The 27,810-nt window shown below is 41.4% G+C and overlaps 1 protein-coding gene across 4 annotated transcripts; it reads right to left on the bottom strand.

Annotated features, from left to right (window-relative positions):
• Positions 1-331: 331 nt before the first annotated feature.
• Positions 332-27,318, bottom strand: fgl1b (fibrinogen like 1B). Of its 4 annotated transcripts, none has more exons than XM_059646741.1 (9): positions 27,241-27,300; positions 25,712-26,005; positions 16,910-16,988; positions 15,051-15,255; positions 10,067-10,226; positions 8,265-8,362; positions 8,035-8,123; positions 7,743-7,933; positions 332-1,392 (listed from the first exon to the last, which is right to left on the bottom strand). In XM_059646741.1, exons 3-9 carry the CDS (start codon positions 16,967-16,969, stop codon positions 1,320-1,322), a joined length of 876 nt encoding a protein of 291 aa, XP_059502724.1. In that variant the 5' UTR covers positions 16,970-16,988; positions 25,712-26,005; positions 27,241-27,300; the 3' UTR covers positions 332-1,319. The 4 variants fall into 4 exon arrangements, with proteins under 4 accessions (XP_059502724.1, XP_048388082.1, XP_059502723.1 ...); XM_048532125.2 differs by lacking the exon at positions 332-1,392 and adding an exon at positions 2,428-4,949 and having other exon boundaries at positions 27,241-27,256; XM_059646742.1 differs by lacking the exon at positions 332-1,392 and adding an exon at positions 4,956-6,629.
• Between the last annotated feature and the right edge of the window lie 492 nt (positions 27,319-27,810).

Raw genomic sequence — 27,810 nt, 5'->3', positions numbered from 1 at the left:
CCCTTTCTGTTTCCCTTATGAAAAATTTTTTTTTAATAAACAAAGGCAATTTAAATCTGCAGAATCCACAATTTGGATTCAGTTTAAGAACTGCCATGAATTTTTAAAATAATGCACTCCCAAGAGATACTTAAAAATATTGTTCAATTTTGAAGGCATATAGATTAAAATTTTTTAAATTACTTGAATATCAAATGTAAAATGTCTGCATCAGACAGATAGATAATATCATTTTTTTTAAGGAAGTGACAGGCAATTGAATTCTAAACATTATTGTCTTTTTAATTAACTTCCTGTCAAATTAAATGTCAAACAACGCCATTTTAAAGTAACATACTTTCAAAATTGACTTGAGTTTGCAATTAAGATATTTTCCGGAAAGCATGAAAATAAGGATCATGGAATCCTGAGCGTTTTATATTAAAAGGTTATTAGATGTTCAAAGATCTCTTTGGAGATTCTCTTGCTATTCTTAAAGCAAAGACTGAAATATTGTTTCTGTGTGGTACTGACCTGAGCTCCATGTTTGCATTTCCTGTTAATTTGGAAGAAGCAGGACAGAACGTGGTTCTTGTAGCTGAACCATTTTTGTTCTGGGAAAATGTATAGTCGCATCTTTGGGCACAAGTCCTTTTGTCAAGCCAAAGTTTTGATGAATATTGTTGAGTATGAGCAATGCAGTGCTGGTTGTGCCAGATAATATGATTGTTCATAAGCACTTGAAACCTGGCTATGAAAGGCGATTTTGCAACAAGAACTTTCAGACTGTCAAGAGTGTAGTAATGACCTTGAATCCATAGTCGATTGTTGAAAGGTTCATTAATGTGTTTTAGGGAGGGAAACTGCCATCCTTACCTGTTCTGGCCTACATGTGACTTCAGGCCTTCTGCAATCTAGTTGACTCCTAACTCCCCTCTGGGCATTTAGAGACAGGCAATAACCACTGGCATAACCAGCAATGCCCTCATCCCTTGGATTAATTTTAAAAAAATTGACAGTAGTGAGGGAACCATGTGGAAGACATAGTGAGGGGGTGTTGGGACAGGCAGTGATGTTAAATAGAGGCAAGTTTCTTCTCAAAGTGGAGGGCAAAAGTTGCGAAGACAATCGTGGCACAGTGGTTAGCACTGCTGCCTCACAGTGCTGGGGACCCAGGTTCAGTTCCAGCCTCGGGTGACTGTCTGTGCAGAGTTTGCACATTCTCCCTGTGTCTGCGTAGGTTTCCTCCGGGTGCTCTGGTTTCCTCCCACAGTCCACAGATGTGCAGCTTAGGTGGCTCGGCCGTGCTAAATTGGCCATAGTGTTCAGGGCTGTGTAGATTAGGGGGACGGGTCTGGTTGGGATGCTCTGAGGTTCAGTGTGGACTTGTTGGGCTGAAGGGCTGTTTCCACACTGCAGGGATTCAATAAAAAAAACTGTAATAGATTATTTTTGCATATCTTTGAGAAAAGGCAGTTACTGACCAATATCAACAATAAGAACAGAAGTTGCTGGAAAAGCTCAGCACGTCTGGCAGCATCTGTGAAGAAAAAGTCAGAGTTGCTGTTTTGGATCCAATGACCTTTCCTCAGAACTGATGATTGACTACCTGTCATCTGTCACCATATTGCACCAGAATGATGCATTGTAGAGAAGGGCTTCAGAAACAAAGAAATAAAAGGTATAATGATAATTTGGAACTTTCCAATTTTCTAGGATGCATAGTGAGCCACAAAGATCATAAAAATCCCAGTTTTGCATCCTTTCTTGTGCTATCAGTCTTGCATATGAACTACTATCTAGCAAGCTCAGGTATGGAAGGGTGTAAGGGTGAAAAGCAGAAGGAAAAGACCATTTGAAAGAAGAATGGCAATGTCTTCTTTAAACTGTATTTTCAAAATGTTGATTGACCAAAACTTAATCTTTCTATGCATGTTCAATACTGCAAAGTTAGACATCACACAACATCAGGATATAGTCCAACAGGTTTATTTGAAATCACAAGTTTTTGGAGCACTGCTCCTTTGTCAGGTGAAGTCCACTTCATCACCTGGTGTCATGTGATTTCTGACTTTGTCCACCCCAGTCCAACACTGGCAGCTCCACATCAAATAATGCAAAGGATTGCAAAACTACAAGATACATTGAAAGGGAAAAGGTAAAGCTAAAGAATTAGGCTTTATTGTAAGAAGTATAAAGATATGTTCTCACCCCAAAAAAATGTTATTATGATTCAGCACAAGTTTTAATAATGTGTTGACTGTTTTTGATAACACAGAAGTTCCAGTATTTGTAAAACAGCTTCTGTGGTGACTCTGTTGAAATGATAATGGTCTTTTCGTTAGGTAATAGTTTTTTGTAGAAATAGGTATATATTTACTATAAGTAGTTGATATAACAACTGACAGTCTAGGAAAGATTGGGGAAAATACAGAATGAACAGAAGCATTTGTCTATAAAGTTTGCTTATTTACACACCTTTATTTAAATTGTACAGGATTAGTATTAAAGTCAAAGCTCTTACATTTGCATAGTTTTATTAAAGTAAATGTCAGCATTTATTTCAGCAATTCAGCATGCAGGCTGAAATATGGTCAAGCCAGAAGGATTGGAAGTAATCTTAATCTTCTTGGCATTCTACAACTTAACATCCATTTATCATTATACATGGATGGGGGATAAAAGTCAAATTCCCAGGCCTTTAGAAAAATAAATACTTTCTCATTTAAACAATGTTATCTTGCAAGAGTTTTCATTATTTCAAGCTGGCATTGCATTATAATATATTGGTTAAAGCATAGCCAGTTAGTCAACCACAAGAGGATACTCCCAAATGATCAGTCAATTCCAGTACATTCACAATAGTTTCAAAACAGTGCTTTAGAGTTTCCAATGCTTTAAGGTTTATTAAATCTGGCAATTAGAAGTAAACACAAAGATAAAATGCAGGATAAACTCAGCAGGTCATGGAATCAACAAGACCGAAACAAGCCCTTTGGCCCATCTCATCCATGCCAACCAAGTTTCCAAAACTGAACCTGTCCCATTTGCCTGAACTTAGCCCACATCCTTCTAAACTTTCCTATCCATGTACCTGTCCAAATGCTTTTTCAATGTTGTAACTGTACCTGCCTCTATCCCCTCCTCTGGCAGCTTGTTCCAAATAAGTACCAGCCTCTGTGTGGAAAAGTTGTCCCTCAAGTCCATTTTAAATCTTTCCCCTGTCAACTTAAAACCTATGCCCTCTAGTTTTGGACTCCACTATCCTGGGGAAAAGACCTTGGCTATTCACCTTATCTTTGCCCCTCAGAATTTTATAAGCCACCCTAAGAATATGCCTCTGCCTGGAGGCATCTAAGAAGACAGAAACAGAGTTAACAGTTCAAGACCAATATGACTTCTTCAGAACTGGAAGCACTCAAAACTTAATTCTCTCTTCACTGATGCCAACACGCCTACTGAACATATCCCGCATTCTGAGCCTGTATTTCAGATTTCCAGCAACCGAAGTACTTATCTTTTAGTTTGAAGCAAAAGTTATTTTCAACGAAAGAGCTCATTTGGACATAATATCAATAAAAAGTTTAAACCCCAATGATATAATTTAAGAAAAAAAAGAGGAAACAATAAACAGTTGCTCAGTGTGAATTTAAATGCCACATTCTGTATGGTACGGTAACATATTCCTGAACATCTTTCAGAAGACTTAAGATCAGGATATTAGCTCAGAATATAAGCTCAGAGAAGATTTAAGCTCAGAATTTAAGCTCTGAATATAAGCTCAGAACAACCCTCATCAAAACACTTCATTTCTATCCAGAATGGTCATACAGTTGCTAATGTAAGGGCTGGTCCATGCTGGTATGAGGCTGAGGTGTATTAAGTAAGCTTCAGGCTGCATTTAAATGTTGACAATGAGTTGTGCCTGGGGATGGTGGAAATCGACCAAATCTTATTAGGAGCTGGATGGTAGGTCAGCCCTGTGGGGGGAGGTTCAAAGGCAATGCTTTCCGTGATGTACAAAAGAAAGTTAGGCGTTTCGAGCTCATTTCTCTGATGGGCCTGAGGCAGTTCACTCCCACAGAAAGCTGTTGATATCAGTTTGATAGAGATATTCAAGAGGAAGCTGGATGTGGCCCTTATAACTAAGTGTAGAGCTGAATGAACACAGCCGGCAAAGCAATATCTCAGGTGCAGGAAGGCTGACGTTCTGGGCCTAGACCCTTCATCAGAGAAAATGATGTGGCCCTTGTGGCTAAAGGGATCAAGGGGCATAGAGAGAATGAGATATTGAAATTGCAAGATCAACCATGATCATATTGAATGGTAGTGCAGACTAGAAGGGCTGAATGGCCTACTCCTGCACCTATTTTCTACGTTTTACATAACCAGAGTAAACTTTGATTTCCATATTTAGCTTTCACTAATTTCAGGAGACCAGAACCGCTCAGCTATTTACAGGCTCAGCTGTATATTAAATCAGACGTTGGATCTTTCAAATATCTTGGCCTCCTGCAAGTTAAATATCCCTTCCCTAGCCTTCATTTTGTCATTATTTACGTGATATCTGCAGATTGGTAATTCTGCTAATTAAAATGGCTGACAGGGCTTGACATTTTGTCATTACAATTCTTAAATTGTCACATAATTTAGAATGACCCACTTAACAATGAATTAATGTACAAAATACAAAAGTTGAACTCCAAAATATTTCTATCTGCTTTGGGTAAAAGCAACCTGACATTTGGTATTAAAGGTGTAACTGTTCATCAAATGAATGTTACCCCATTTTGCTCTCATAATCTCCACTTCCAGCACTTGGAAAGAAGTAGAGTGGCCTGATTTTCATGACTGTGAATTTCAAAGAGTGCCACCAGCCTGTCCAGGTGAACCAGATAATTCCTTTATCATACTTTCCAGTGTAGTTGCCGTGTCGATAGTATTTTCCATTAAGGTTGGTTGCATGACACCTTTGATTTTGCGTAAAAATGAGAGACACGAACATTTTTACAAAGTAGTGCTGACAGAGGTATCACAGATTTAATCAAACAAACAAAAACAGAACTGAGGAAGGGTCACCGGACCCGAAACATTAACTCTGATATTTTTTGTCATAGATGCTGCAAGCCCTGCTGAGCATTTCCAGTAACTTCTGTTTTTGTTCCTGATATACAACATTCACAATTTTTCCGGTTTTTACAAACAAACAAGTTTGACAAGAAATTCATCTCAGATGGTGACACAAAATGAGTGATAATGGTTTGGTTGCCCATCATACATAGCACTTGATATCTGATTCCAGTGACAAGTTAATGGACTGACAAATCTGTGTCACAACCCTGGAAAATTTCTAGCTCTTTATATTTCTATAGAGAGCAATAAACTGATCACTTCCCCTTACAATTATGCCTTTAAAGATTTCTGATATTTCAAAATCTAGAATTTGATCTATTTCTCCCTCCTTCTCAAAAGTGGTCAGAATTCATACTTGGAATTTTTTTGCTTAATTCTTGAACACAGCATTTTGTATGTGAGAAAAAGTGTGATAAAAAATCTGTGATGAGTAAAGAAAGTAGGAACTGCCGATGCTGGAGAATCTGAGAAAACAAGGTGTACAGCTCGATGAACACAGCAGGCCAAGCAGCATTTTCTGAAGAAGGGTCCAGACCTGAAATGTCAGCTTTCCTGTTCCTCTGATGCTGCTTGGCCTGCTGTGTTCATCCAGCTCTACACCTTGTTATCTCTGATGAGTAGTGCTTTCCACACAGATTTGGAGTTTAGCAAACAAGACTGAAATTTGCTGGAGAAACCCAGTAGGTCTGGCAGCACCTTTGGAGAGAAAACAGTGTTAACATTTTGAGACCTTCTTCAGAACTGCACCCATAGTTCTTGATTATATTTTGGAAGTAAGCACTTCTGCTCAGTTAGATACGTGATACAGCCCCTCTCTGCTTCTACAAAGCACTTTATGACCAACTTTACAGGCACAGCCTCACTGTTTGTGTATGTCTCATAACTATTCAATATAAATGATCACTTGGAATGTGTCAGTCAATTGATTAAATGTGAATACCTTTGAAACACACGCAAAACATGAAGTAGTTTGAGATTACCCAAACACACTTTATTCGAGTCTTTTGCATACTGTGAGAAATAAATAATCTATCTCGTTTGTTTGGGATGCATGTCGCAAATTTTAGCAGCTTATCTCCCACTTATTTCCAGCTTAAATTAATAAAAATTAATTCATAGAAATCTAATTGGTCTCTAATGAAATACACTGAAATAGATAGCAGACATATTTTTAATTTTCCTTCTTCCGAATCATCAATTTATTATTTAAGCTAGTGCCGTGATATTTTGGTCAAATTATTTTCAAGCAATTCTGATCCTGTTTGTCCTTTGCAATTTCAAAAAATATAATGACAGTGTTTCATTATTACTGGGTCTGCCAAAACAGAATAATTGACTTAAGATTTGGTTGGTTTAACATAGCCAGGCTATGTTAACTGGCTATTTACATTAAATTTGAAGTGACTGTTGTACATGCCTTATCTAGGCATTAGTAGTCTGTTACTCAATCATGTCTGCAACTGTGTTCTTTCACCACTAGGTCGAGCTGCACATGCTCCAGATCCCCATATCTGTACCTGCAGAACCACAAATGCACTCAGTGAAATCTGCATTATCCCAACTTTGTGTGGGTCATTTTTTAACAAGGCAGGTGGTTAGGACATGTGGAGTTCACACATTCTGCCCGGGTCTGGTGGGTTTCCTCCAGGTGCTCTGGTTTCCCCCCATGGCCCGAAGAAAAGCACATTAGGTGGATTGGTCATTCTAAGTTGCCCATAGTGACCCAGGGATGTGCAGGCTAGATGGATTAGCCATGGCAGATGATAGGGTAGGGGATGCTCTGAGGGCTGCTGTGGACTTGATGGGCTGAATGGCCTGCTGCCACACTGTAGGGATTCTATGAAACTATAAGAGCGCTAGGGTCTTGAAATTGCTTTTAAAAGGGAAATGGATTCCATTACAATAATTGAAAAATTAGAGGAGACAGAAGGGAATTGGGTAGGGAATCTCTTGTAGAGAGATGCTGCTGGTGAAATGGGCTGAATGACCTCTATTTGTGATAAAATTACGATGAATTTATCCCCTCACCAAGTGACCCTTTATTTACATGTGCACTGTACTGGGGCTGTGACCAGCCAGCTCAAGCCTAGACTGAAGACACCTTCTGAATCTCCTGTTTATATCTGTCAGCCAGGGCTCCCTGGTTGGCTCAATTTAACAACCCCAAACAAGGATCTCACAGTCAACAAGATCAACCTGGCCCTTATTCCAAACACAACAAAATTCCAAGCAAAGGGAGTCCCGTCTTCCCCAAGTGACCACAGTCGTATAGTTTCAGCAGAGGTCCCTAGATAGTTCTATTAGCAGGACACTGGGTGTAGAAAATGGAAGCGCTACACTAATGTTATAAAGGAACCTGCTTTGGGGTTCAGTTTGAAAAATCAGACAGTATCGCATGGAAAGCTAACTTACATGAACTGTTATATTTAACTTAATTATTTTTGATCTGGCCAATGGTTACAAAGATGAAAATAATGAGCCATAGTGCTCAGTGTCAGATTCAATTGTTATTATTTGGGCAGATATTGATGGCCAATTATATTGCCCTGGCATAATTATTCTTTTTAGTAATGATTGTATATAAATACTTGCATACACAGAATTTTGCATTAATAAATGTAACTTCATACCTGTTAAACCACCAACCGGATTTAGTTTCTTGTGAACAACTCCCAAGTAGGTATCTGTCATTGTCCTGGTCTGAAGTACTGAACTGCATCCCATTGTGAGAAACTGACCACTGAATCTCTGGGACCAGGCCACCAGACAATGCATCTCCTGCGTTCCCACTATAAGCTCCAAATGTTAGCCTGTATTTATCCTGGTTTAAAGAACAAAAAAGGAAATTGCTGTGGCACAACAAATTTGTCTATTGAATTGAGAGTTAAAATAACCTCTATAACAAGTTTCAACTTCTCTCACCATTTCGTCCGAGACGTTAAACTTTTCATAGGTAGCGTATCTCTTATCTCCATTCCAGTCTATGAGGTCAAACTTTAATAAATACTTTCCTGCAAGGAAATTATTATCAGTCAAAAAAAGTCCATTTGGTGATTATTAATGTGTCTAAAAGCTTTTCTTTTTCCTTGGTGAATCATAACACTAAATAAAATAGGACTGTTCCAATGTTTCAAAGCTGAACATGTTCCTACCTGCAGCCAGAATTTGATGTATCTTTTCATTTCCAAGCCAATATTCATCTTTCCTTCTTTGAAATAATCCGAAGCCTGATTTATAGTCATCCCAGCCTCTGAAGAAAGTATGAATAGCAAATCTAATACAGATCACTTACATTTTGTTTCAGTACAAAATACTTCCATTCATTTTTATTTCAGTTATCTGCAGTTTTATAACATTTATAACAACAAGTTTACATTTTTATAGTGCCTTTAATGTAATGAAAAATCCCAAGGTGTTTCACAACAGCATCATTAAATAAGTTAAGACTGATCAACCAAGAGATATTTTAGATCAGGTGGCCAAAATCCTAATCAAAGAAGTAGATTTTACAAAGTGACTTCAAGGAGTAAAGTGAGTAGAGAAGCAGAGGGTGCAGACAGCAACTTCCAGAACTTGGGGCTTAGGTAACTGAAGGCATGTCTGTCACTATTTGAGTAATTACAATAGGAATGCATGGGAGAGCAGAATTGGAGAAGCACAGATAACTTAAAGGGATGTAAGGCTGAAGGGGAATACAGAGATCTAGAGAGGCAAAGATGAGGCTGGATTTGTAAATATAGTTAGAATTTTAAACTCAAGGTTTTACTTGACTGGAAGCCGTTCTAGATCAGTGAACACAGGGCTGACAGTAGAACAGGATTTTCTGTGTCGTAAAACATGAGCAGCAGAGATTTGGAAGATTTTCTGTTTCTAGAGTGCAAAATGGAGCAGACTAAACAGGTGTGCAAGTTCATTACACTCAGGGTTTTGCTTTGTTCTATGATTTCTATGATCTAAGAGTACAAGTTTTGTTCATCAATCAATTTTAATTGCTTTATTGTGAAGATTTGTTTGTTAATTATAACATTGATAAAGTTTAGATGCTGTTATGTAAATAGCATCATACAGTTAACAAATCTCAATTCCTAAAGCTAATGAGACATTCATAGACATTAAATGACACTACCTTTAAGACCACTGATATACAGATTGTATGTAAGTCCATAGCTTGCTGAAAATGACAACACAATTGGATAAAGCAGTAAAGAAGATACGCAACATGCTTGCCTTTGTTAGTTCTATGGCTTAGAGAGCCCCTACTTCAAAATGAGGTTTTAAAATTGCTATGATGAGCCCACTTAAGTTATTCAAAATGCTTCCTGACAATTTAGTATAAAAGAGATGTTAAAAATATATTTTAAAGTTAATGTATGCACTTAGTAAAAAATCTGGTTAATTAAGAGGCAATTTTTATGTTTAACTAGGGGCATTTTTAATCAGTCTATCTTTCCATACCATGTTGAATCATGACTTTCTCTGTGACCTAACTGCATTGATATTGAGACAAATAGCAGTGTTAAGTGCACAAGTGCATATTACATGAAAACATAACAGCATTCAGCAGATTGCATGTACCACTTGTAAATTAACAGTCATTAGTTATGCGCCGAGCGTTTTAGGCATTATAGTGTGTAAAATCCATATAAGTTAAATCCAAAATAACATTTTATTTTCCAATATGTATGGACAGAAAAAAGTTACAATACATTCCCAAAGGGTTTCTGTTGGATTTCAATAATTATATTGTGCTTTATTTACAATTCAGAATACAGTTATAACCAATTTAAAACTATGGGCACATGTTGTGACATTGCCCTGATTTTCCAGCCAGTGGGCCAGGCTACCATCAATATGCAAAATTTCAGTCTCTAAAAGAGAGGAAGTAGAATGACTGGATAATCACTGGGAACAGCAATTGCCACGGTATGGTTTGACATTTATTCAGATCCTTTACCTGTTAAAATTCACTTTGCCATTACTGCGACGTTGAATAACTGTCCATCCTCCACCATCTGACATGTCACAGTATGCAAGAAATGGTTCAGCAATAGATTTTGGCTTGATTTGGTAATACCCACTTGTGGTTTCACCACTGTTGTAAATATCTGAACAATCTGTGCAAAGTGGAACCCAGTATTATTATCATTAATTCATATAGAAACAGAAATTGAAAAGCCAGGCAAAACCAGGCCTGTGTTTGGTACAGTGTAGAAAGTAATGTAATAACGTTAAGCAAGAGAACAGCTGAATGTATCCCGTTTGAACCATTGTTCCCAACAAACTATTTGATGAAGCGAGTCTTGAACATGACATTGAAAGATACCAGTAATATACTCTTGTATATGGCATATGAGGGAGAGTGTTTGCAAAGCTGGAATGTCAGGTATGACAAAAAGCAAAAATGCTGGAAATCTGAAACAATCACAGAGAATTATGAACAAACTCTGCAGGTCTGGCAACATTTGAATCTGAATTATTCTGAAGAAGAGGCATATTGGATTTGAAACGTTAACCCTGTTTGTCTCGCTACAGATCCTGCCTTATCGCTGAGTTTCTCCAGCATTTTCTATATTTATGCCAGATATGAAACTAATGGAGAAGCATTGCCAAAGCAAGTTTTCTCAATAGAGATTCAACAAAGCTGGCCAAATGGGTGCAAATGATCGAGAAGTATGTGTGTCAGGAACTGTGCCACCTCTATCTGTGATGATCTTGATTGTCCTGAAGTATCGATATTTTTGCTCAGACACACCTCTGAAGCAAACGGGACTTGAGCCCAGACTTTCTGGTCCAGACGTAGGGATATTACCCCTGCACCACAAGAGCCCTAACCTAAAGTAGGGCACGTTGGCTCAGTGGTTGGCACTGCTGTCTCGTAGCACCAGGGGCCCAGGTTCGATTCCACCCTCAGGTGACTGTCTGTGTGGAGTTTGCACGTTCTCCCCGTGTCTGCGTGGGTTTCCTCCGGTGCTCCGGTTTCCTCCCACAGTCCAAAGATGGGCAGGGTATATGGACTAGCCACGCTAAATTGCCTGTAGTGTTCAGGGATGTGTACATTAGGTGGGTTAGAGGGGGATGAGTCTGGGTGGGATGCTCTAAGGGTCAGCGTGGACTTGTTGGACTGAAGGTCCTGTTCCTACATTGTAGGGATTCTATGATAATTCTACTTGCACCAAGGACTGACTCCATCAATGGCAATTTCAATGACCATGTAGCAAAGTACACGGAATTAAGATGTGACAGATCCTCTAGGCTGACAGGTATGAAGAACAGAAGAGATTGTATATGACGCTGAAACAGCAGTGCCTCCTCTACAGTCTTGGTTACACTCAATTAGAGGTAATGGTGCTTAAATTCAACTTTGTTTTATAGATGTAGAACAGGTGCAACAATGATCAATTTGTATTGCATTTGACAGTCACTAAGCCCATTGGAGCATACCCCAATTTTAAACTAGTTTGTTTTATGCTTTACGGGTATAATCATGTGAAATAAGTTTGCCTGAATTTACATTAATGCAGAACCAAAGCAAGTCGGCTGTTCCTTCTGCCTCCACATTAACATTGCAGCTGCTGTCAGTAATGTGCTCACCCACCTCTTTCTTGTTGGCCTCAATTGCACCCAATCATGGAACTGATGGGTTGCTTTTGAGGAAAGTTTGGCCAGTCCAGGCTTTTGTCTGAAGATTAGGAGGGTAATGAGTGACCTGAAGGAGGATTATAAGATTCTGAGGGGTCTTGACAGGTCATGGAAAAGGCGTTTCCTCTTGTGGGAGAATCTAGAAGTAGGGGCCTCTTCTTCAAAACAAGGAAGACAGAGATGAGTAGAAATAATTTCTTTTCAGAGGGTAGTGGGTATTTGGAACTCACTTCGCTGAAGGATAGTGGAAGTAGCATCTCTGAATATTTTAAGGCAGAGTGGATAGAGCGTTGATTAGCAAGGGAGCGAAAGATAATGGGGCTTGGGTGGGAATGTGGAGGTGTCAGATTAGCTATAATTTTATTAAATGGCAGAGTAGACTTGAACGGCTGAATGGTCTACATCTGCTCCCAATCCGTACGTATCACATGCAATCCAACTTACATACAATCTACAAAAACAGAAGTTGCTGGAAAAGCTCAGCAGGTCTGGAAGCATCTGTGAAGAAAAAGATCAGAGTTCACATTTCGGGTCTGGTGACCCTTCCTCACCTCAGGTCACCAGACCTGCTTCCAGACCTGCTGAGCTTTTCCAGCAACTTCTGTTTTGTTCCTGATTTACAGCATCTGCAGTTCTTTCGGTTTTTATAGCCAAGCTAGTTCAGTATTCAAGTTGGTTGAGATCTGAAAGCCCGATATCACCTGCGTGATGGTGCCCAACTGGTTCCCAAGCCTCGCTGGATTCATCCCAGATTGGAATGTTTGAATTTATCATTTATATTTTCATATAATGTGATGAACTAGAGGTTGGTTGCAAGAAGATTTGGTTCATGCCTTTAATAGTTATGTCACCATAGTCCTATCAGACCATGTGGCTGCTCTCTCACGAGAGAAGGGTAACTAGTGGTGGTTTGACCTGAGGGTCACTGCACCTCAGGTGAGTAAGAGGTTGAGGAGAGAGTCCTTCATGATAACTTCAGCCAGGGCATGAACTGAACCCAAACTTTTGGCATCCTCTGCATTGTAAACCAGCCTTCCATCCAAATGAATTAACCATACCCCTTTGTCAATGCACAAATACAGCCAGGAACAAAGTAAGATCTGCTAAGTATTCAACCAATTCAATGATGTTGTCAAGTATTTAGATAAATTGGGAACAGAAGAATCACTTCGTAATAAGAACCGAACAAAGCTTGCAGACTCATTGTCATTGTCACAAAGGGCAATTAGGGATAAGCTATAAATGCTGGCCCAGCCAGTGGCACCCACTTTCCAGGAATGAATTAAAAAAATCGTGTGTGAGATTGCCATTGAGATGAAGTCTCACTTTAAGCTAAATAAAATAAAATCCTGAAGAAAAAGAATCCTAAATGACTGAACCAACAGGAGGATAGGATAATACCACTATTTGGGAGAATTAGGATTGTAAGAACAATCTCTGGTAGACAGGGAGGTGACGGTGTCTACCAGCAGTTGGAGAACCACCAGGAGATCTGCCCTGCCTGTACCAGGGAAGGCCCAGTGGAATTAGGTGCCAATCTGCCAGATTCTTGGCCACCAGGGGCAGAAATGCTGGTACCTCAGAGATGCCAGCTAATCAAAAGTTGGCAGCACCATGGCCCCCAGTTTTCCCAGGGAGAAGCCCAGTATGCTGCAAGACCCTGCCCACAATTGAGTGAGAATCGGATGGAAGTCAGAAGAAAAGGCAAGGGGCTGGTTCTCAGTGGGACCGCTTTCTGATTATTAGGACCCTCAATCATGTGACTATGAACATGGCATACAGCACTCTCTGCCCAATCATCCCCTCTCTCACCCAGGGGGTGACAAACAACATAGAGACTGAAACATACCAGCAGACGGGATGAGACTGTGTTGTGTATACTTGAATGACAGCCTAGAGTTCCAAAAGAGTTTGACTCTACTGACATAGATGATAAAACATTGCCTAATGGACACAATGTTTTAACAAGCTTTTTGTTTTGTATCATCTGCAATCTATTTTGTCAATACCAAAGGTAAAAAGACTCAAGTATTTATAGCTTCTGTTACTGGTACTTTAATTGATTGACACTTTTATAGGATAAAAGCTACAGCATTTTTGAAAGAAAATTATGAATGTGAGTTTTTAAAAGCAGTTCCTGACATGCCCTTGTTTGTTATTAAAAGGTTTATTGGTTTTGTATGAGGTTTATCCCTGGCGAAAGTATTGAAAGTGCCATGAGTCGATGTGGAGGGTGCGATGGACAGCAATGGATAAAGGTATGGATAAGGTCTTTTGCATTAACCTTTCTACTGAGGGACAGTGAACCACAACTCATGGAGAAGGTGGTCCAATTCCATGGAAATTGCATGAGGCTAAGAGATCTTGCTCCCTGCAGTCTTATCCTGTGCCATCAAAAATTAAGGAGGCAGACCGGGTGGTGTGTTAGTGGAATCCTAGATTGGGTCCATTCTTCCACTTTAAAATTAACCCCATTCCATTCCAGTGTGGTTAGAGGCATGAAAACCCAGGTCCTAAAACAACCTTCCACTGCAGGAGCCATTAATAGAAATGTATAATAATGATTGCTTGGTTTTTGTCTCAGATTATACCATCTACTGCTGCTATTGATTTCATTTTTGCTCTCTATCTAAGTTCAAAGATGGTTATTGAAGGTAATTTATTCCATGCTCAGTATGAGTGATATATATCAGATATGCTGGGGGCTTCACTTGTGATCCTGTTATAAGGTGATTTCTGCTTTGATCATTTTGTATCAGGACATTTCCTGATTTTGTGTTCTGATGTTTACAACACCACAGGAGGCCATTTCGTCCATCATGTTCGTGCTGGCCACCACAGATCTGATTATTTATCATCATATTTGCTTAAAACATTGAGCATCTTGGTGATGACCATGTAAATTCTTTTTTCTAACGTGCATACTAGCAGTGAGTGGTAACATGCCATTGGATTAAATGCTTCACTGTTATCCCAGTTACATCTTCCATAGTGATTGACAGGTCAGTGCTGGTAAAAGAGGAGATTCATGAAACTTAGCAATGCGGGCTCTAAAAAGGGTAGCTTCGCTTTGTTTCCTACAATTTGTTCCATTATTTCTATTAAGTTTCTCAAAAGTAACAAACATTGGTACAGGATGATTAATTTAACCAAACCTAAGCAGCAATCAGAGGAAATGGCATGTTATCTAATGCTGAAAATATTTGGATGCTCTGGTAAAAGTTCAAATGGCTAACATTTAAAAGACTGATATCTTCACCCATTATGTCAAAAATATTAGCTTATATCTATATATTTACCATGGTGATATGCAAACTGATGTGAAGTATTTGGTTGTAATGTGGTCTGTTCTTCATTCTTTTCTGTTGTTGTGTTTTTCTTTGTCCAGTAGATATTGTTTTCCTTCAAATGCTTTAGTCGCCATGTTCCAAGTAGGAACTGAGCCTGTAAATGTTGTAATTGCTTTTGCAGCTTGGAGACTTCAATCATACATGTTTCATTGTCCTGTTAAAGTGAAAAACATAAACCTGGAGCAAATATCACTCACACACTGTCAATGCTTGTCCTGTGTTTTGGAAGACAATGCTGCAGCTGTTACCATATAATGTGTACTCAATGAACAGCAAAAAGTAAACAGACATCTTTTCTCCTGATATTAAGGTGAGAGCTGCAGTTCAAGGAGAACTTGAGTGGGCAGTAGCTGAGTACATGAAGGAGGATTGTTGGTAGGATCAGGTAATGTGAAGTGGGTGAAAGCTCATAGGGGACATTGACACTATCTTAGACAGAGTAGAATTTTAGAGCATAGAACCAGTTTGGGAATTTCCTTCCAACTCGTTGTCAAAATATTCTCAGCACCAAGAAAATGAAATGGCAAGGGGAAGAAACCCACTGCCCTGCAGAAAGTATGTGTTTCAAGCCAAATAAAAGATATCAAACTGCAGAGGTTAGTGCTATTTTTCCTCCCAGTCTCAGGGAGTGGGTAGAACCTTTGTCCAGGTCCATGCCCTACCAAAACACTCACATCCTCAGCATAACAATTTATATAAAGTTCAGCATCAGCCTGCAATACCTCAGATGACCTGCTGGCAGAAGGGTCTCCATTCTCATTGGGAATCTTTCCCAATGGACCTAGTGCACAGCTCACAAAACGTAAGTGGTGTAACCTCCTCTGAACATGTGGCTCTAGAAGCTCACTCCTCCATGTGCCTCTGGAGAAACAGGAGATGAAGGGTCCTCTGCGCTCTCCTTCTTATGGTGATCATCAGGATTCAAACAGCAGCTCATTCAAACTGCTGTAGGCTGAGTTGGCCTCTTCATCTTCAGACTGCAGCAATGAGCACAATTTCCTCTCTCCCCTCTCAAGGACTTCACCTTAAAGGGGAAGCTCGTACAATAAAGGACACCTGAGTATAAAGGAAAACTGGCCACAAGCTTTGGTCATCAATTCCCTATCAAAGGCATAAAAGTAGGGATGATATGAAGATTCCAAAACAGTTGCTATATTGCTTCCTGTTAACACTACCCAAATTCACTACAATTGCTAAGAATCCACATAATCCGGAACAGACAATTCAAGCCTCTCTGCAAGGCTGAAGCCAGTAGCATGGTGGAATACTCCTCACTTGCACCTATGTCAGTGATGTCCAACAGTGCTCTAGAAACTCTACTTCATCCATAAACAGTCCATTTGATAGGCAGCCCTTTCATCATGACAAGACTTCACTATGTCCCCCATTAACAGACCGTGGCTGCAGTTAGTATCACCTAAAGTACTAATTGTGGCAACTCACGAAGGGTGCTTTGACCACCTAGGAGGGCTAGAGAAGAAGGCCTTTGGAAACACTACCAATTTCAAGATCCTATCCAAGCCACGTAACATTCTGACTTGTTTGTTTGTGGTCACCGGGTTAGAAACCTGGAACTCCCTATCAGCTGGCAGTGTAGGATGTTCACCATGTGAATTGCAATGGTTCAAGAAGAAAGCTCATTACTTCAATGGCAATTTGGAATGCTCCTTACCAGCACTGTGACTGTGATGTTTACTTCTAAAATAATTTACACCTAATTCATTTGCAACTTCGAATTCTTTTCAGGAAAAAATAGAGAACACAGGCATCTTTAGAAAAGTTAATATATTGAGTTTGGGCACACATACCAAACCTCTGTGAGCCGCCAAACTTTGATCCAAAAGAAGTATAATGACCAGTAGCATCATGGCATCCAATGTTTTCTACCTGCAATAAAAATTCATTAAAAAAAACATTGGTGACATAAAAGATACCTGCCCTCTAATTTTTCATATTTACTACATTTGAAGGGACTCACTGGAATAGATTTTCAACTCATGAACTGAAGGTAAAACATGTTTTGAGAGTTGAAGGAACATTATATTTATCTGAATCTTATGAAAATTGGGCATCCTCTGCAATAGATGACCAACCTGTAAGATCAACATCAGTCAAACCTCAGTCAAGTTATAAGTCTTCATTGTTGAGCAGAATTTTGTTACCAATGTGATCAAATACCACACAATGAGTGGAATTTAGTGGGGCCTGTGACAATACTATGGCTTTTAGAGGTGTATTTTGTCCTTGGTTTTTATTTTAAACAAAAAATGTTTGGGAGACGCAGAGCAGTCTGCTCCAAAGCCAATAAACTAAACAGTTTATGAGGCAAGATAATAAAATGTGAGGCTGGATGAACACAGCAGGCCAAGCAGCATCTCAGGAGCACAAAAGCTGACGTTTCGGGCCTAGACCCTTCATCAGAGAGGGGGATGGGGGGAGGGAACTGGAATAAATAGGGAGAGAGGGGGAGGCGGACCGAAGATGGAGAGTAAAGAAGATAGGTGGAGAGGGTGTAGGTGGGGAGGTAGGGAGGGGATAGGTCAGTCCAGGGAAGACGGACAGGTCAAGGAGGTGGGATGAGGTTAGTAGGTAGCTGGGGGTGCGACTTGGGGTGGGAGGAAGGGATGGGTGAGAGGAAGAACCGGTTAGGGAGGCAGAGACAGGTTGGACTGGTTTTGGGATGCAGTGGGTGGGGGGGAAGAGCTGGGCTGGTTGTGTGGTGCAGTGGGGGGAGGGGATGAACTGGGCTGGTTTAGGGATGCAGTGGGGGAAGGGGAGATTTTGAAACTGGTGAAGTCCACATTGATACCATATGGCTGCAGGGTTCCCAGGCGGAATATGAGTTGCTGTTCCTGCAACCTTCGGGTGGCATCATTGTGGCAGTGCAGGAGGCCCATGATGGACATGTCATCAAGAGAATGGGAGGGGGAGTGGAAATGGTTTGCGACTGGGAGGTGCAGTTGTTTGTTGCGAACTGAGCGGAGGTGTTCTGCAAAGCGGTCCCCAAGCCTCCGCTTGGTTTCCCCAATGTAGAGGAAGCCGCACCGGGTACAGTGGATGCAGTATACCACATTGGCAGATGTGCAGGTGAACCTCTGCTTAATGTGGAATGTCATCTTGGGGCCTGGGATGGGGGTGAGGGAGGAGGTGTGGGGACAAGTGTAGCATTTCCTGCGGTTGCAGGGGAAGGTGCCGGGTGTGGTGGGGTTGGAGGGCAGTGTGGAGCGAACAAGGGAGTCACGGAGAGAGTGGTCTCTCCGGAAAGCAGACAGGGGAGGGGATGGAAAAGTGTCTTGGGTGGTGGGGTCGGATTGTAAATGGCGGAAGTGTCGGAGGATAATGCGTTGTATCCGGAGGTTGGTAGGGTGGTGTGTGAGAACGAGGGGGATCCTCTTGGGGCGGTTGTGGCGGGGGCGGGGTGTGAGGGATGTGTTGCGGGAGATGCGGGAGACGCGGTCAAGGGCGTTCTCAATCACCGTGGGGGGAAAGTTGCGGTCCTTAAAGAACTTGGACATCTGGGATGCGCGGGAGTGGAATGTCTTATCGTGGGAGCAGATGCGGCGGAGGCGGAGGAATTGGGAATAGGGGATGGAATTTTTGCAGGAGGGTGGGTGGGAGGAGGTGTATTCTAGGTAGCTGTGGGAGTCGGTGGGCTTGAAATGGACATCAGTTACAAGCTGGTTGCCTGAGATGGAGACTGAGAGGTCCAGGAAGGTGAGGGATGTGCTGGAGATGGCCCAGGTGAACTGAAGGTTGGGGTGGAAGGTGTTGGTGAAGTGGATGAACTGTTCGAGCTCCTCTGGGGAGCAAGAGGCGGCGCCGATACAGTCATCAATGTACCGGAGGAAGAGGTGGGGTTTGGGGCCTGTGTAGGTGCGGAAGATGGACTGTTCCACGTAACCTACAAAGAGGCAGGCATAGCTGGGGCCCATGCGGGTGCCCATGGCCACCCCCTTGGTCTGTAGGAAGTGGGAGGAGTCAAAAGAGAAGTTGTTGAGTGTGAGGACGAGTTCCGCTAGGCGGATGAGAGTGTCGGTGGAGGGGGCCTGGTCGGGCCTGCGGGACAGGAAGAAGCGGAGGGCCTTGAGGCCATCTCCATGCGGAATGCAGGTGTACAGGGACTGGACGTCCATGGTGAATATGAGGTGTTGGGGGCCAGGGAATTGGAAGTCCTGGAGGAGGTGGAGGGCGTGGGTGGTGTCACGGACATAGGTGGGGAGTTCCTGGACCAAAGGGGAGAAAATGGAGTCCAGATAGGTGGAGATGAGTTCGGTGGGGCAGGAGCAAGGAGCAGGAACAGCAACTCATATTCCGCCTGGGAACCCTGCAGCCATATGGTATCAATGTGGACTTCACCAGTTTCAAAATCTCCCCTTCCCCCACTGCATCCCTAAACCAGCCCAGTTCATCCCCTCCCCCCACTGCACCACACAACCAGCCCAGCTCTTCCCCCCCACCCACTGCATCCCAAAACCAGTCCAACCTGTCTCTGCCTCCCTAACCGGTTCTTCCTCTCACCCATCCCTTCCTCCCACCCCAAGTCGCACCCCCAGCTACCTACTAACCTCATCCCACCTCCTTGACCTGTCCGTCTTCCCTGGACTGACCTATCCCCTCCCTACCTCCCCACCTACACCCTCTCCACCTATCTTCTTTACTCTCCATCTTCGGTCCGCCTCCCCCTCTCTCCCTATTTATTCCAGTTCCCTCCCCCCATCCCCCTCTCTGATGAAGGGTCTAGGCCCGAAACGTCAGCTTTTGTGCTCCTGAGATGCTGCTTGGCCTGCTGTGTTCATCCAGCCTCACATTTTATTATCTTGGAATCTCCAGCATCTGCAGTTCCCATTATCTCTGAGTTTATGAGGCCTTGGGTTTTTAAAAAAATTTGAAATAATAGAAGCAGACAGAATAGGTGGGGTCAAGCGCCAACAGAACCAGGATTATTTTTAGTTTTAGCCTTCAGTAGCTGTTGCTGGAGTCTTGAAGCTGGATGTGGAAGCCTTTATTCTTCTCCCTGTTACAGTTCAAAGCTGAGGCTCTCTTCCTGCTGCTAAAATTGCATGTGAAACAATCTGTTTTTTAACTGAATTTGCCTTTGCAAATCATGTGTTTAGGGGATATTACTATATTGGAAACAGCTAATTAGCATTAAATATATATATTTCTCTATTAATTATTTCAATAGCATGACAGTGAAGCCAATTCTTTTATTTTTATTTTGTTTATATTTTAACTATGGTGTTTCAGTAAAGTGTGTTTTGTTTCAAGCCTGACAGTTTGACCAATTGAAATCCATGTGGGACACAATGCCTTATACTTACCTTTAAAATAAGTAAAAGTTAGGGTCTAGACTATCTTCTTAATATTTTTGGGAGGGTTTGGTCTGGTCCATTACAGGCCGCTGAGAAATGGAAATGTGACTGTCAGGAAGACTTTATCAACCAGGAGGTGAAATGCTAGTTTCCTGATGTTGAGTAGAGTTCAAGTGATTTCATTAACAGCATTTCTGTGGCGGATCAGATCTCATGGCATCACATGATAGGAACCACTTTTCCATCCACTTCCATTAAATTGCATCCAATCTTAATCATTAAGTCACTGGTGAATGGAAAACATATACCATTTGATTTAAGACAATTTAAAACAAAGTTATCAATTTGCAGCATAGCGCTTCACTGTTTGGACCAACGTGCATGGCCAATATCTCATTGCCGCGGGGAAAGTGGTGGTGAGCTGTCCTCTTGAATTGCTACAGTCCATGTGGTTTAGGCAAACCCTTAGTGTTGTCAGAGATGCAGTTCTGGGAATTTGATCCAGCGATAGTGAAGGAATGGTGATGTATTTCCAAGTTAGGGTGGTGTGCGAGTTGAAGTGGACTTGCAGTTGGCACTGCTTCCATGCATTGGCTGCCTTTCTCTTTCTAGGTGGTAGAGGATGCAGGTGTCATTGGAAGGTGCCGTTGAAGGAGCCTTTATGAGTCACTGCTGTGCATCTTATCAATGGTACATCTTGCTGCAACTGTGTATTAGTTTCAAAGGGAATGAATATTTAAATGGGTCAATCAGATGTCAATCAAGTATGCTGCTTTGGCCTAAATGATTGTCAAGCTTCCTCTGAGTTGCTGGAACAGCATCCATTAAGCCAGATGAAGAATATTTTACCACACTTCTAATTTGAGAGTAATTGATTGTAGACAGTTATTGGGGAGATCGGGGATGAATTGCTCACTGCGGAATTCTCAACCACTTACCCAGCTGTATCATTTATATGTGATAGCAAGGTGTAGAGCTGGACAAACACAGCAGGCCAAGCAGCATCCTAGGAGCAGAAAAGCCGACGCTTTGGCCTAGACCCTTCATCAGAATATTTATATGGCTTGTTCAGTTCAACTTCAAGTCAATGATTGGTTGAAAATTATCATTGCTTGGCACCTATGTGGTTTAGATGTTATTTATCACCACAAGAATTCTTCTGGGTACCATTCTAAACCCAACTATCTTCAGTTGCTTCATCAATGACCTTCCCTCCATCTTAAGGTCAGAAGTGGAAATGTTTGCCAATGATTAAATAATGTTCAGCACCATGCACAACTCCTCAGATACCGAAGCAGTCCATATCCAAATGCAGCAAGACCTGGACAATATTCAGGCTTGAGTTGAAACATGGCAAGTAACATTTGAACCACACAAATGCCAGGCCATGACCAACACCAATAAGAGAGCATCTAACCAATGTTCTGTGACATCCAATGGAGTTACCATACTGAATCTCCCATTATCAATATTGTCAGGGTTACCATTGATCAGAAACTGAACTTGACTCACCATATAAAAACAATGGCAAGAACGACAGGTTAGAGGCTAGGAGTACGGCAACAAATAACTCACCTCCTGACTCCCCAAAGTATGTCCACCATCTAAAAAGCATCAGTCAGGAGTGTAATGCAATGCTCCCCGGTTGCCTGGATGGGTGCAGCTCCAACAGCACTCAGAAGTTTAACACCATCCAGGACAAAGTGATCACTTGATTGGTATCATATCCACCAATATCCACTTCTCGCACCACAGATGCTCTATAGCAGCAATATGTATTACATACTAGAGTGTCTGTGAGACTGCTGGATTGTTATATAAACCTGATTTATTCAGGTCTGTCTTCAAGAATTGAACTATTATCAAGTTGTCACAACAGAGGAATAAATCCTGTTGACAGGGGTTCAGCAGAAATAATACCACAGGCTCCTGGTAACACTAAATTGACTTGAAAATCTGAGTTGGCATTATTGAAGACATAGTGATTTGGCTAGGAAATACATTTTGCTATGAAAAGCAATTAATTAAACAAACTTAAAAGTGAATAATTTCATTCTCAATTCATTTTGACAGTAGTTTTCACAGCCACTTTATAGCTGATATAGTCCAACACATGGGGCACAAGATACATCACCATTCAGCTGTTGAACATGCAACCCAGTTTGCACCAGAACTCCTAAAATGCACTGAGTTTTGTAATAATGGGCAGAATGTTATTGAGGTCCAAGGGAAGTGGCAGAATCAGATGAGAAGTCTGATGCGGCCTATCACAACATTAGGAACATCTCATTGCTTACTTTCTGCCTTTAACAAGTGGGTTTCTCACCAGGAAGTGCTGAGTTTCCAATTAGTGGGGATTAGACCTCGTGAAACGATTTATTAACATCACGATTTGCCTCACTAATTCTTGGTGTGGAAGTCAGAGAGGGTGCCTGGCAACTTCTGCTCGCCACTAGTTATTGTTGTGTTGCTCACCACCAAACAGCATCCCAGGGCGTGATCCACTGGTACCAGCAGCATGTACCCTCATCCCTGGACATTGGCATTTGCCACGCCCTCACATCCATCATGGCATTTATCCGATCCTCTCTGCGATACATCTTGATGTATGGTGCAACAAGACATCAGGTTAACACTTCAAGTATGTGTCAACTGCTTGCGAGGCAAACACGCTGCATCTGTATTCAACCAAATGCCATGTCAGGAAGTGAGTGGGGCTAGTCCTAAGTCCAAATAAATGGGGCACTGCTGGTCCGGGTACCTCCATGCCATCAGTCAGGGGCACTGTTCTTATGCAGTCCAGGGGCTTGCTCATAGTCAATTTGGAACTCTCATAGTCAGGGGATCTGTCCAGTGAGTGGACAATGGTCAGTTCCATAGGCCAGCACCAGTAATAGGAGAATTACTTAGTCTATGGGGGAGCTGCAAAGATGATGGTCAGGTGTCTGGTCATAGATGTCTAAAGGCTGCTCTTTGAAGCCAGTCATAGCCCCAGAGTGAATACAGCTCTGTTTGTCCAAGGGTGCAAAGAGGGCCATTAGGTTCAGTGGATGAGTTCCAGCAGGGATGGGGGAGTTGAGGCAGTGGGAAGAAGCAGAGGCATTTGCCAAGATGGAGACCAGAATGGCGATGTGAGGAGTCTTGAGGGGTATGTGAGGTATATGGAATGGGACTGGAGGCTATGATAGGCTATTGGAGGATGATTATTGGCAGTGGCCACTAATGTGGGTTTCATGGGAAGAATGCAAAGGAACAGTGCGGGCACCATTATGGTGTAACATTGAGGTTCAGAGCAGGAAGGACTGATGGAGGTGATGTTCAACGTGGTGGCTCTGTGCATGGCAGGGATGGGTGGAAATGAGCTGTCAGGGTACTGTGAGGTAAATGAAAATTGGAGGCTCTTGAGGGTGGGAAGCGGGTGGTAGTGTCTGGTGAAATGGCAGAGCCTGATACCGTCTGTGTCCACCATAAGCTGTTTTACTTGCCACCTCTTCCCATTCCCAAGATGTGAAATGCAACTGGAAAATGGCTGGGACATGACCAGGATGGGCAGAGTCAGTGCCATTTTGATGGGTGGGAACACAGATCCATAGCTGCTGGACATTAGGACATTGATGGGGCAAGTGCACAAAGAACACATTTGGAAAACATCCGCTACATTTCATTTGCAAACATTGATTGCACATAAGCATTGCATTCAGAGTGAAAATGCTGCTGTGCCAAACGTTAATCGAAGGCAAACTGCACCATGTATGGTGCCAGATAAACTAACATTGTCATCTCAGTGATGCAAGAATTAGCAACAATACCTTTAAAGGAGGCAAATGCAGCCCAAAAGCACTCCAACATGTGTGAAATTTCCAAGGTGCTGTGGGACAGGGATTAATATTACTGTGTAAATGCAGTGGAAAGTGGAATGGTTGAGGTGGATCTGGGATGGGAAAGAGGTCAGAATGTAGAGGGCACTCCCTTTTGATGTAGTGTGTTGTACACTCAGCTGGTAAGGCAATTTTCCCAAGTTGGTGCAGATACTGCAGCCAGGGCTGTACAGCAGCAGACAATAGTCCAAAGCCTGAAGTAGTCCGGACAGTAACTCAGATATAGTCTGGACCTTGTGCGCTGCACTATCCTGCACAATTGGTGAAAGCGGTACAGAATGAAAGGTGCTGAAGGAGCCAGGGGAATGGGAGCGGTCATCAGAGGAGGATGTTAATGACATTGAACTGGAGGAAACTCGTTTTGTGGATGACAGAAATTAGCAGCTGCATTAGTTACTACAAGGCAGACAGGGCCTGAGTGACATCCCATTCCAACAGACGTTAGTTGGGTGAAGGAGACCATCATGGATTGTCCCAGCCAAGATAGTAACATTTGCACTGCATTGTGGGACTCAACTACATCCTGGATTTGTATCCTTTGTGTCCCCTTTATCTGATATAAGCTCATGTTTGCATTTGTCCAATTGCTTGTCAGTGTATGATATTCCCCTTCTGGAAAATGACAAGGTGCAGATGACCTGTGGGCATTGGAGAAACAGTAACTGGGATTCAACAGAGTGGGTAGAGGAGATATATCTAAGGGCAGGTATGATGTGTAACGCAATAGTTTAACAGTGACCCAGACATGAGAATGGAGTTATGTGTATGAGGAAATGTTAGCCACAGCAGCTAGGTGCTATGGGGAGCAAATGGCTTTGTGGCGCCTGTGCCAGTATGTTACTGGAGAGGGGCAATGCTAGGCTGCCAACATTTGTCTGTGTGTACAGCCGACTTTGAAAAATGGCTTGGATGCAGGTGTTGCTGGCTTTCTGATAGCTGTGTACTGAGTGGTAAGCTATTCTGGGAACAATGTATGGTAAGATAGAGCTAGATCAGAAGGGGGGTACACCGTGGTGGTGTTGGGGGGGTCTAGGTAGTTAATTGGACTATTTTGGTAAGACAGGGTGAGAAATCTTGCTCGGCCTCACAGCCAAAACCCCTCTGAAAAACTCAATGCAACTTTCTCTTAGAAAATAAAGAAGGTTCAGCCAATCATGTTAATGCAAACGATGCATTTGGATTAAATTTTTAACAGATTTACCATTAAACAGATTTACTCCTCACTTAAAATGACTATTAATACCTTAAAAGTCAAATCATAACACTTTGCAATAGCTATGACACCAAAATGCAAACAAACAATCGAAAAGCAAATGGTAAATTAAGAAAGCAAGCATTTTCATACATTTGGCATGACTTCAAACTTAGCCTGATTAATTACACTTGTACTGTCACAAACAAGATGGAGAACAAAACTCACCTGAACTATGGCAATATCTCAAGGTATTCACACGATGCTGTCTGTACTCGAAGGTTTACATGAATAAGAACGCAACTAAAATTGTTGATGTTACTGTGCGTAAGAAACCAGATGGTTTATATCAAGGTCCCTTAAGGAAACTATTTCATCACATTGCAGCAATGGAGATCTTCTGCTCACTCTGCCAAAGTGATAAAACTTTCTCCATTTGTAATATTTTGACTAGTGAGAGCACATCTCTTCTGAAAAAGTCCATATTCATAGTCGTACAACTTCATTAAGCTTATACTTGCACTAGTTAAACAGAGAGAGATGCATATTAATCTTGGGTGTGTATGCATTTAGTCATTTGAATGGAATGCATGGCCAGTAACAATACGTATTATTGGAAAATTTGCAGTTTCTTCCAATCTATTACATTTCAAAGCCATATTAAGTGGTCTCAGCAGCTGAGTTAAATGGTTATACTTCAGTCCAAAATTTCCAGTTTAGAGTCAACTGAAACAGTTCATTTTTGACTGGGGTGGGGACAATCATTGCATACACAGTTTGCCAATAGGCATGAATGAAAATACATTGTATCTATGTATTTTATGTATCTATTAAAACATCATCTTCACAGTGGAAATTGTTACAATTCCAGCTGATGTTATTACTGGACAAAGAACAAAGAACAGCACAGCACAGCCCTCCAAGCCTGCACCAGCACATTTTGCCCTTCCATATTAAAACTGTCTTCACCTACAGGATACATATCCCTTTATTCCCCTCCTGTTCATGTACATGTCCAGGTGCTTATTGAATGCTGCTACTGTGTCCATTTCCACCTCTTCCTCTGGCAGCATGTTCCAGGCATTCAATACGATTTGTGTGCAAAACATACCCGACACATCTCTTTTAAACTTTCCCTCCCCTGCAACTTGAACCTGTATCCTCCATTAATTGACCCATCCACTCTGGGAGAATGCTGCATATGTTCCACTCTATCCACGCCATTTACAATCTTACAATCTTCTATCAGATCCCAGACTGAAATCTGGCTTGACAGATCACATTTTGTTTTGTTTTAGTTTTAACAAGGCAGTCTCTGTCACTGAGACAGAAGAATGCAATGCTACAGATTTCTCCTTAATATTAAAACAGGAGTTTATTAATTGAATGTAACATATTGTATAGTAATATAAATATAATAAATCAATCTACTTAGTTACAATACAAGTTTAGAAAGTTATAAACACACAATTATATCCCAATCATCCCAAAACACTCTTTTACAAGTTTAAAAACATCCCTGGTACATTACCCAACAGAAAATATTGTACAGTAGTAAAACTAGACATTCTTCCTCAAACACCTCGATAGCTTCAAGGTAACTAACTTTTACACAAGAACCTCTGACAGCTTATCTCCAGAGCTATCATATACCTGAGTTTAAAAAGACCCAGGTTCAATTCCTTTTTGGGTTTTATCCCAAGGCTCATGGTTTGGGATTATCACAAATTTCCTATTTCGAGTTAGTATTGTCTTACTGTATTCTCTTGATCTCAGGAGCACTCAGTGCAAGAATTTCACAGAACTCCCTGAAACAATGTAAAACTGAAGGAAGAGTCTCTATCTTTCTCTTTTATGGATGTTGTCCATATGTTTAAAAAAAACTCACAATCCAGAAATTTCTAACAAAAACCTTGAGGTACAAATTGTTTCCCTTGCTAAATCATAAAATCCCAGTAAACAAAATCTCAATCAGCTGCCAAAGTTGGCTTCACAAACTATACTAAAAGAAATGACCACGGCTACGGAAATATGTAGAAGTTAATTAACAATTTCAGACACACAGAAAGCCCATGTTGCCAACTCAAACTTCAAAACCCATTCTTAAGAATAAATAATATTAAAGTATGTATAAATCAGAGTATATATCACACAAAATTATCACACAATCTAACTAAATTAGATTGGAAAATGCACAAAATAAAAATGTCCTTGTTTATGCACACACATACATACTTGTTTTATATATATAAATATATATCATTCTTACAATTAGATGTTAACTATTTTGTAATTGCGCATCTGGCGAAAATATGATTTGAATCTGA

Source organism: Stegostoma tigrinum, chromosome 6 (assembly GCF_030684315.1).
Source record: "Stegostoma tigrinum isolate sSteTig4 chromosome 6, sSteTig4.hap1, whole genome shotgun sequence".
In the NCBI taxonomy this organism is placed as follows: Eukaryota; Metazoa; Chordata; class Chondrichthyes; order Orectolobiformes; family Stegostomatidae; genus Stegostoma; species Stegostoma tigrinum.
The sequence above is the reverse complement of the archived record's forward strand: the minus strand, read 5'-3'. Positions and strand labels throughout refer to the sequence as shown.

What these genes read in the sequence shown, in the direction of transcription:
- fgl1b (XM_059646740.1), bottom strand. Translation starts at nt 16,969, where the DNA reads ATGATGCTACTGGTCATTATACTTCTTTTGGATCAAAGTTTGGCGGCT. An exon ending in GGCAAAGTGAATTTTAACAG is followed by an intron (nt 8,363 to 10,066) that starts GTAAAGGATCTG and finishes TACTTTCTTCAG; the next exon opens with AGGCTGGGATGACTATAAAT. An exon ending in TCCGGTTGGTGGTTTAACAG is followed by an intron (nt 4,950 to 7,742) that starts GTATGAAGTTAC and finishes GCAAAATCAAAG; the next exon opens with GTGTCATGCAACCAACCTTA.